This window comes from Phaethon lepturus, unplaced genomic scaffold (assembly GCF_000687285.1).
Source record: "Phaethon lepturus isolate BGI_N335 unplaced genomic scaffold, ASM68728v1 scaffold15784, whole genome shotgun sequence".
NCBI lineage: Eukaryota > Metazoa > Chordata > Aves > Phaethontiformes > Phaethontidae > Phaethon > Phaethon lepturus.
The window spans coordinates 76,557-87,866 of NW_010536680.1; the positions used below are offsets into that span (position 1 = coordinate 76,557).

The window sequence follows — 11,310 nt, forward strand, 5'->3', positions numbered from 1 at the left end:
CTTTTGTTTGAAGTCTGATTAAACAAGATTAAATTTGTTTCAGTAAATACTGTTTTCCCATACTGAAATGAAATAATTAGTTTTACATAAGCTATTTTCACATTAAAGTACATGTATACAGTTATTTTTAATTGCATATCACATTTCTGTTTACTAAAGGAAATATTTAATTGGAATTTTTGAGTGCAATTTCATGCCTAGAACAGCAGATGGCATAATTCAACAGGCTGAGTTTAACGATGTAGCTCCTGAAGTACAGTATGATTTTATGTTAAAAGCAGCTTTAGCTTTAAGATGATAATAAATAAAATTATTAATTAAATATGCAAAATTGATTTGAAAAGCAAGCCGTGGCTGCATAACATTGTTGTGGTGTTTCCAAAGTAATCAATCTTTTAAATGTTCTCAGTTCTGTTAGAAAGTAGCCTATTTTGTTAAAACATTTGAGAAAACTAAATGCCATGTTAGAAAGTAAAACCTATGGCACATGGTCAGAATATACTTATTGTGTCATTTTAGGACTACATAAAGTTTTCTGTTGCTTTCGCCCAGTACCCAGCAGTTTTTATTACATATAATTGACATATATTGTCTAGCTGATCTTGAATTTAACTCGTTTCTAGCACTAGCTTTTTCTTGAGTGGTAGTGGACCTGTAACAGAGCAGTCTGGCCATTTTATAAGCATTTTATTTAATAAAAATGGAAGACAAGATAGGAAAGAAAAAAAATTCTTACTGTTTTCTTTTCAGCCAAGGATCTCATTCAAATGGGTCTTTTGGTGCAAATCTGCTGACAATACCAAAACAAAGATCGTCTTCTATGACACTGAGTCATATAGGTCCCAGGCGAGCAGGTAAGGTTCTGTAATTTGTATAGCTTAGTGGCAGGATGTCAAGGTAGTAGTTAGTACATCATGTTTTACAATTGTTTTTTTTTCCATGTAAATGTAGTACTAATATAACTTCAGCATGTTGCTTATATTTCAAAAATATTTTATTTTTAATCTGCTCTAGGAATACACAAAGTTACAGTTAACATCAACTTTGTAGAAATCTCAACTATTCACTTAATGCTATGTAGCTGCAAAATGTTACGATGTTCACTATGGTTGTTACCTGTTGAAAATTGCAAAGGGCACATACATTAATAAGGGACTTTTTTTTTGTTGTTTTAGTAATTATGTTTTTTGTAATGGAACAGTGTCAGATGCTCCAAAATGCCTGATAACCATCTGAGATGAATATTTAAACAAATTTTGGAAGGAGTTGGAGTAGGTTTTGTTCTAACACTGTCACTGTAATAAGCTAGTACATACTGTAACAGCAGTGCTGAAATAACGTGTATATCACTATTTCAGAGACTTTAACTGGTCTGTTTGGCCATATTAGGTGAAAACTAGAAAACTACTTCTTTTGTCATTTTCGCCTATCAATTTTAGCATGATGTAAAAATAACAACCTGTGTAAAATTTTGTTTTGTAAAAGTTTAAATACGCAGGTTGGATTGAGAGATATGAATGTGCTTTTTTTTTTTAAACCCCAAACTCACCATTTTTCTCTGTATTTACTGACTGGTTGGTTGTTTTCTCCTCTTCTCACTTCTCTTTCTCTTCTTCTCTTCGCACTCTTCTAAATGCCAACAAACCTGCAAACTCAGGCCAGATCTGCATCTAAGCACATTGTCGCACATTCTTAATGATGCTATCTTCGTAAAAAGCTAGGCTGCTTTCTGCACTTTTCTACTTTGAATATTGTGGAAAATACAGAGCACAATGATATACATTAAAAACTGCTGAATGTGTACATGTAAACAGGATGAAAATAGGTAACGAACATTAGAGTATTAATCTGTTTTAGTTCTGGAAAGGAGTTTACAAATAGCTTCTCAACTTTCCAGATCTTTCTTTGCAGCAATGAAATGACATTTGCTTTGAAAAACTTCTGTGTCTGCACCTAGCAATGTGGACTTTGAAAAACCTTGTCTTTTACTGTACCAAAATGTAATTCCAAACTATTCTTAGGGTGTGAGAATCAAACCAGTGTAGCCTATGACACTGTTGGAAGTGTACAATCTATATATTCCTTATTTAAGGGCAATACTGTATATTCTCGTAGTAATTTGTTACCAGGCACTGTACAGTCAATTTATGGAGTTTTTGCTTCATAGTTTGCAGCAGAATAAGTGATTCAGCTTTAGAAAGTCCACAGAATACCTCATTACTTTACTCATGGGCACTTTATTCATTTTGATAAAAATATGTTTGCAATGGCTGTAACTTACCTTGGGCACTCATAGATAACGTGTCTTTTGTGTATTTTCACAAGGGAAAGAAATGATGTTTTGGCTTAACTCAAAATTTTCTTGTAAATTGATGTCAAGAGCATAGTAGCCAAAGTGCAGATTTACCAGCTTGCTTTCCTAGATTTCACAGACAGAAGCCTGAAGTAAGCCCTAGCTTACTGTTTGAACAGGAATGAGGAATTTCATGGACCTAAGGAAAATGGAGTTGTTTGTTGTTGGTTGGTTGGTTTTTATCTCTAATTACTCATGAGCAAACTTTAGGTGGTGGTGGTGGTGTTTACTTCCAATGGCTTATTAGGCAAATTTAGATCGATTATCATGCCAAGAAAAAAAAAGGTACATCACTCTCAAAAAGGCCAGTATCTACCCACTTTAATCCCTTGCTTCAAAAAATATGATTACAACATTTTGGTGTTTTACTTTGTTTTTAAAAATGTCTCAACCTTATTTTTTCTTTATTGCAAGACAATGAGGTAAAAGTTTTTTGTCTAGGTCAGTTATGAATACTGTATGGGTTCTGATGATTTTTTTTTTTTTCCTGGAAAATTAAAAAAAGCAATCCTGCATATGAAAGGAATATGGAAAGTTTCAGTTACTGATTAAATTTTGCCAAAACTAAAAACAAAACCAAACCTCTGAAAGCCAGATATTATAGCACATGACATAGTTTGCCCATTCAGATGTGTAGCCTAGACTGAGGCATAGCTGTAGATCTCAAAACTTGGAATAGATCTAGCTACTTTATATGTGTTTAACAGTGTGAACTATACACCGTGTTTTGAAAACTTGCACATTCTTTAAAATTTATAAAGGTTCTTGTCATTTAATGTCAGTCTTTCTAAACAGTAATGTTTTTATTGTAATCTGAACTCCATGTAATGTTTGTTTTGGAAGGTGCTTCTCCTGGTCTGAGTCCTGTGGGTTCACCTAGTCATGGATCTGTCTCCAGTGGGGCTTTCAGCAACTGGTCACCTGTAGAATTTCCTGATACTGCTGACTTTCTTACAAAACCAAGCATTAATATACATAAGCCTCCAGGATACACACTTAGTTCTCCAGATTTTCAGCAGCAAGTTAAAACACCTGTAGGTTATATATGTAGCAGGTACTGTAAACTCCGTTACATTTTTAGTAGCTTCATATGCATTGAAAAGGATACAATTAATATGAAAAAAAAAAAAAAATAACAAGACCTATACATCTACTGCTATGGAAAAAAAAGCTTATCATCTCATAACAATCTGTAACAATAGTATCCAGGGGAGACTAAGGAATGCTGTATGTATGCCATTGATTTGAAATGGCTCATCCTTGAAAGCAGCAGTTATTGTAGAGTAACAGTATTTTATAGATTTTAGAAAAGGAGGACTTCCTACCAGGGAATTTAATTCTGTATTTCTGAATACTTTCTAAGTAATTAGCTCTACTTTATTAATTCATGGAGATGAGTCCAGGGGAGGTGATGGTTGATTGTTTTCTAAGTGCAGACTAAATCTGTGTGTGCCAAATTTATGACAAATGCTAAGGTCACTTGGTGGAGGAATGTTCAAAATCATGCCTTTTTAATAAAAGTGATTTGCAGATTTTTATCAGTACAACACAGCAGTAGCAAAAGAAGAAAATTACTGAATGTTGTAAATATTTTTCATGTATTCTATAAGCTGTGGACATCAGATACTCAAGCCTGTTTCAACACCAGAACCAGATTTTGCAGAATATAAAGACAGAAAATCAGGTGGGATTTCAAAATAGACAAATATTTGATATCAACTTTTTTTTTTTTTTTTTTTAAAGCAAATTAAATGAAAATTTGTATATTTCTACATGGAATTTTTACTATACTTTAAGTAACTTATATGCATATATTTTATTTTAGTTTGTGACTTAGGATAACCAAGATAATCTAAAATATTGCCTGCTTCAAAGTAAGGATTTTATAATAGGCTTCTGCTCATAGCTTTATAGTTCTGTACTCCATACATCAAACAAGCTTTCTGCCATCTCAGTTCAACTAATCACTGAACCAATTTTTGCAAGTAAAAATTTATGCTTCTAGCTTTTCCAATTTTTAGATAGGTTTTGTCTAATAAACTTTATCCTTTACAACTTTTTTGTTGTTAAATTCTTAAATAAAAATGGTTTAGAAACTAGCTGTTACTTATCTCTTATGAAGAATTTGTATGATCAGTTCAATATTTATTAGACAGTAGTAATTTACAAATAAATTATTGATATAGTATTTATGTATGTATTTTCTTTAAGGTGAAATTGGAATTGCTAGTGTTCCAAAAGAATCTTTCCACCATGCAGAGAAGAAAAAAGATGAAAGGAAGGAAATGATCGATCAAACACAAAATAATCTGCTTGTAAGCGTGTAATTGAAAAAAACTTGAAATAACTTTTATCAATACAGTATTTCTCTATAATTTCTAACATACTGTGAAGAGGTCTTTGCATTGCTAAAAATTGTAATTTCTGAAGGGAAATGGTGCATCATTGGAATTAGAATTTTCATTTAGCAAATATGTATTTCCAGCTTGCATAAATTTCACTAGCAAATGACAAGGTGGTGATCTGTATTAATTTTTTGTTGCTCAAAATTATTTGTGTAGATTTAGTGTTGTTAGTACACTCAAACACTGACCAGTATTTTCTCTTGGAAGTTTATGAAAGATGTGGCAGTTTCAGTGAGACTTACAAATGAATGTTCATACGGTGCAATATACTGGAAGTGCAGGGAAACAAATGGTTTAAGTTTTACTAACATTTTGGGTTTATACATAATTTTTTTTAAAGCTTGTTCAATTAATGAACTGTCAAAGCTCAGTAAATGTTTTTTAGCCTACGCATATTTTTGCTTTTACTAACCATCTTGTTTAAAAAGAAATAAGAATGAAAATTTAGCACCATCTCAGAAAGCCCTGGAGTCTGCTGCCCCAAAATATGAAAAGTCAAGCCATTAACTGTGCTATCTGTACTATTGATTTATGATTTTCTGATAGTCATAGCTATAGCACCATTCAATAAGTTCAATAATGATTTATCATTTTCATGGCTTTTTTTTGTCAAGACAACTGACAAATTAGTTTTCATTGTTATTTTAGAAATGATAAAGTATCTTACTCTCATACAGGTGGAGCAGAGTCCTACATTAGAAACAATGTTATTAGATCATGATTCACTAATGGAGAAGATGACCAATTGGAATTTCCAAATTTTTGACCTTGTACAAGAAATGGGAGACCAGTCTGGAAGGATCCTTAGCCAGGTTTGTTGTCTTTCATTGTATGAGGGAGGGTGTATAAAGCTATCATGCTTATACTTTATTTAAACTGTGAAGAAGTTTTGCAGTCAATATACATATGAATGCTAACTTGAAAAGTAGAAATATTATTTCTTATGTACTCTATCTCATTGTAAATCATAGAAAGAGATTTATCTATAGACAACTTGCTCCAAATTTTCTGAATTCTCTTCTCAATGTAAAAATAGGTTAGATTCATGCTTACTAGGTTTTGAAGTAATATGCCTTTTCCTATGAAAAATTGTCTCCTGCTTTCTGAATGACTACCTTGTTTGTCAACCATATTTTTTTTCTTTATTTCAGTAAAATATTTCTACCAGAGCTACACCTGTGGGGGAAGAGAAGTGATCTTTTAGGCAGTCTTTTGCCTCTTGATCCTACAAACAATGGGATTTTTTTTTTCCATGATGCTTTCTGCATGTAGTATCCCTTTTATCTCTTTCTGACTTATTACTAAGCTCTTCTGTGCAGTTTCGTGTTGTGCTGAAGCCAATTCAATGGCAGGTGCAAAAGTATGATCCTGTTTGCTCTTCCCCAGCCTCTCCCCTTCATCAATGTCACCTGGAAGCTTCTATCTCTTTCTTTATACTAGATTTAGAAATCATGGAGCTATAGTATAAGCTGGATTTGCTTCTGAGATGACTACAAAATACTTTATTTCTGCTATCTTAGTTTCCTACCCTGAAGGACAATGCATGTTACTCTTGTTCAAGGGTAATGTTAGGAACAAGCAGCTGGAGGGAAGGAAACAGGTTAGAAGCATTCAGGTGCAGTTGTAACCATAGGCTTGCACGTGTACTGAAGGCAGGAAAAAACAATGGAGATAATTTAATTTTTGTCGTTAGACACCGTCTCTTCTTTCAAAATACACAATATTCTGGTTATTGTTTTAAATCTTCAGTTAAGTCTTGTTTGATCGAATGTTTTCAGGTCTTTTGTCACCTCAGTTAGTGACAGCTGTTAATGTACAGACTGCAATGACACAATCCACTTTTGTGTGGCGTTTTTACTTTAGTATACTAGTAGTCTGTGATCCACATTAGCTTGCATTTCATTTGTGTGCAGTCAGGGCACAGTTCAAAGCTCAAAGTGCTTAGGTGCACAGGTTTCTACTCAATCCTACCAGATTTTCTGTATCGGTTCTGCCTGTTATTGTATGTATGTGTATTACTTGTCCTTCTCCTCTTGCCACCTCTGTTGTGCTGTAAGCATCTGATACATATCTTACTTTTGCTCTCATGTTGCTTTGAGTACTCCCACACTTCAGAACGTATTCTTTCTCTCAAGTGTCTGGGAAAGAAGTGACAAAAATGAGTAGCAGTGACTTGTTTTGAAAAGCTTTCTTAATATTTGCAGTCTTGGGGCGGGGGTTAAGTCTTTGTAATCAATAAGTTCTACTTGTAAGCCATAATAAATTTTCACAATATATACATGTGTGGGTGTTCTGAGTACATTTTTGACACACTTTTTCATCTACCAGCTAGCTTTGTTAAAAAGACCCAAGATAAGTCATCATGAATAAAAGAAATAAGATATCTTTGCCGAAGTCTCAAAAATAAACACAATGTTGCATTTTTTATATCAATGGCTCTGCTACTATAGTTAAGTAATTGGAAATTTTGAATTATAAGTAAGAATATAGATTTCTTATTTTTAGGTCACTAATGAAATGAAGCATGAGTCCTCTAACATATTATGACACTTTTGGAGAATATTATTAAAAATAACCAGTTGTGCGTAGAATTAATCCGTAAAGAAGTAAAAGCTTTTATTATTCTGTATTTCAGAGGATGATGAAAATCCACATTTTTGTGCTAAAAATTGTTAAACATATCTCTATGACAATAGCTTTCAGATAATCTTTAATGGAATTTCAGTAATTTCTAGCTCTATGAGCAAGCAAAACTCTAAAAACAGATATATTTTTAAAGTTGAAAAAGCAGAATATGCTTAGGTATATTTTTCAGACTAAAATTCATTTTAATATGTATTTAGGTGACTTATACCTTGTTTCAAGACACTGGTTTGTTTGAAATTTTCAAAATCCCAACTCAAGAATTCATTAACTACTTCCGTGCCCTAGAAAATGGCTACCGAGATATTCCCTGTAAGTACTATCCAGTTACATATGTTTTTCTTTTGTATTAGTACATCTCCTTTAGTATGTGTGTTAGTTTAACATTTAATACAGAGGTAGACAATGTTTGAACTCAGTATATTTTAATTAACACATTTGTCAGAATTTACAACTGATATAATGAATTGCAGCAAAAAATTGGTGGACTCCAGAATGGAATTTGTTAATGTGTAGGTTGAATATAATCTTAAAGAATTTGAATGATTAATTGAATCAAACATACTGAAGTCAATGGGAGAATATTTGTTGATTTAACAGAAATTTGGTTTAGGCCCATAATAGAATAATAAGAAAATACAGAATTTTGACAGTAATTATTCATCTTGCTGTTTAGGGCAGCCAAATTTATTGAAAAACAAAACAAAAAACACATACCCCCACCCCCAGTGTCACAGATCTTGGCACCAACCCAGGTGCTTGTAGGTATCAGATTGAAAGCAATGCTAGTGGCTGACCATCATGGATTTAAAAGGCTGCTTAATCCCTTCCTGACTCTCAGGTATGATGAAGTATGCTTAGAGGATGTTTGATGTTTATCTAACTTGTTTCATGAAAATGTTTAGTGATAGAGCCTCTACTAACAAGTTAAATTAAATTTTTCCTTTGTATTTAATCAAAATCTCCCTTAAAGTAAATTTGGTACATTAGATTTCTTTTTTTTTCTTTTTGTTTCTTTTGATTGTATTTCAGATAATATTTTTATTTTATTTTTATAATTTTCAGATCACAATCGTATACATGCCACAGATGTTCTTCATGCAGTATGGTATCTGACAACACGGCCCATTCCTGGTTTTCAGCAAACTCATAATGAGCATATAATAGAAAGTGATATGGGTATGTATTCACATAGGTTACTTTTTTTCTTTTGCTGTAAGAATGTTTTAATGAAAATACAATAGGTAAAAAAAATTACTTTGGAAGAAGATAGCTAATTATTCTTATCACTCAAGGGGTTTTTTTTTATATCTTAATGTAAGGCACTAGAGATATCGCAATGTTAGTACACACCATTCAGAAATATTATGCACAGTAGATTTTTAGAAAAATTATTAGTTGAGTAGTGGTTAGTTCGTTAGTCAAGAATACAGATTCACTTAATAAATTTTCTGTGCTGAATGAAACCTCTGTATACTGCTACAGTCAGCGTATTTTTAGCATTTGAAATACATTAGACTACTATTTCTTAACCTTATTGGGAAATTAAATAGACCGAAGAAAAAATACCAAAGGCAAAGTATTTAACTTAATTGAATTCCCCTTAATGGTTTTACTGTAAAAAAGAGTATTTCAGAATTCTGTATTAGATATCACATGGAGACATTCAGATATTGTAGTGACTGCCCTAACAATAATTGTGTAAGAGTATCCCTGAAAGAGAAGACTTTAAATTCAAATGTTGTATGACGTTGGTTCTAATGAAGCTTGCTTTTCTGTTGTCTGTGACTTCATGGAATTAACTTGTAAATTTAGTTTTGTAGTTTTTACTTACAGTATATATTTTGGTAAAGTATAGTTATTCTAAATATACACTTTTATACTAAAATGTATGTACTTAAGAAAAGTAAAACAGGGAAATCCAGCAGTCTCCAAGAACTGTTTTATATGTGCAATAAAAAAAGACAACATGCAAGTCATGTGGCTTTTAAAGAGCTGTAATTTTAAGAATTTGTGAACTGTACACAACATCATACAGTATATGTTATTGCTTCCGTACTAATTAGCCCCTCTGCTGTTACCTTTCTCTTTTTTCCCAGTTTGTGCATATCCACTGATTGCACCCTATTCCATTTTCTTCCTCTTAAGTGTTAAAAGGGTCAGGACTGGAGACTTGACTGGAGGAAAGAAAAATTATAAAAATGCTTTTGTTTCCATTTACAAAAAAAAAAAAAAAATTAAAGTAAGAAATTATAGTCTTATTGCTTTGGAACTTTTCCAGTGTGAATGTTGATAGGATTTTTAATCCTCACTTATTCTATTAAGGCAAAAGAGACCCTTCTTATTATGCAGTCATGAAATAAGTACTACTGCTTTTTTTTTTTTCTCCAAGTAGTGACTTTGTCCAAGGGATGAGGAGACTAAAACTGTGAATCCCTTACTATGCAAATATTTCAAACGCAATGGGTTTAGTTCCTTTTGCAGTAGTTTCCACTGTTCCCCAAGCTTTTCCTGTAGGCCTGCAAGTTCAAGACATGGGCAAATTATAGAAATACTGAGAGAGAGGCTGATTGATCCTTTCCTGGCCTTATCGAGGTTGGAAAGAAACCATAGAATGCTCTTTTAGTGCTGTCATTTTAAGAAGGGAATGGAATACTAGGTGTGCCTAGCAGCAGGAGGTCTTTAGCAGCATGACAGTCAGGGGGAGGCAAAGTGACGGAGACCTTAACAGTAATGTGTATCCATTGGTATCCACATGGATTTTCCTAGATCTGTAGTTTGGACTCTGAGATGTACATTTTTGCTAGTTTTTCTCCTTCTCTTCATTCCCTCTCACGGAACAAATACTACAAGTGCATTTTAATAATTAAAAGCTTAGATTAGAAAGCAACCATTACAATCTAAATGACAACTCTACTGCAATCAAGAGACATAGACTAGATGGCCAGTGTCCCTTGTTCCACTAGATTGCCTTCTGTGCTTGCTGAAACATGCCTCTGAACACACCTTCTGCAGCATGAGTGACCTGTAGCTGCAGAGAATGACTTCCACTGTTTTATGTCTTCTAAGGCACCTTACAGTTTCAAGGACCAAGGCAAATCTTTTCTTCCTTCCTCTCCTCTTCTAATGAAGGCAGTAACTGTGGATATGAGCCCCCCCCACATTGCCAAAGTTGTAAAGTCTACATTTCTTCTTCTAAAATTGCATGGCAAGTGAGCTCTGACTGTGGTGAATTAAAAATATTTCTTTTTTCCCGATTATGACTGTTCACAGCTCTTCTGAAAGTCTCCTTTATTTGTGTGAATAATAGTTATCCCTCAGCATTGTAATGAGAAATCTTGTCTGAAAAAATGGATCCTGAGTTATATCTTTATGTAGTACTAGGTAAAGAATCGGTTTTAGAACAGGAATATTCTTCTTTCCAGTTTTGGGACACTTCTTACAGGCTCCACAATTTCCTGTAGGATTTTGCCCTCCTTGTGTAATGTCATGAAACAGCTGAAGATTTTTATGTATTTCTAAGACTGTATCTACCCTTTTGGACAACCCGTGTGGCCATGACAAATTTATGACTTACTGGCATCTCAACTTTTCTTCAAGATTACTGTTTATCTATAAACAAAAGTATGACTTTTTTCTTAAAGTATAAATCTTTCTTTGCCAATTACTCAGCTCCAAAATAAACAAGGATAACTATATTAAGATTATGTTCACAGTAGTATCTGGCTGAGTCATTTAAAATGTATTAAAAATATGAATGAAATAATGTTCTAAAATATTTTATTTTTGTATTTTCAATTTTCTTAGATGAAGCCAGTGGTATTGCCTCTGTTCAAGTGAGCTATATTTCTTCAAAAAGTTGTTCTATTGCTGATGACAGTTATGGTTGTCTAGCATCAAACATTCCTG

At 33.1% G+C, this 11,310-nt stretch overlaps 1 protein-coding gene across 1 annotated transcript in view; it reads left to right on the forward strand.

Annotated features, from left to right (window-relative positions):
* Positions 1-11,310, forward strand: part of PDE3B (phosphodiesterase 3B, cGMP-inhibited) — a 93,238-nt gene that overhangs the window by 76,550 nt on the left and 5,378 nt on the right. Inside the window, 8 exon segments of the mRNA XM_010286231.1 lie at positions 751-854; positions 3,197-3,407; positions 3,964-4,037; positions 4,565-4,668; positions 5,436-5,570; positions 7,602-7,713; positions 8,467-8,580; positions 11,209-11,309. Coding sequence (XP_010284533.1) covers positions 751-854; positions 3,197-3,407; positions 3,964-4,037; positions 4,565-4,668; positions 5,436-5,570; positions 7,602-7,713; positions 8,467-8,580; positions 11,209-11,309 — 955 coding nt within the window.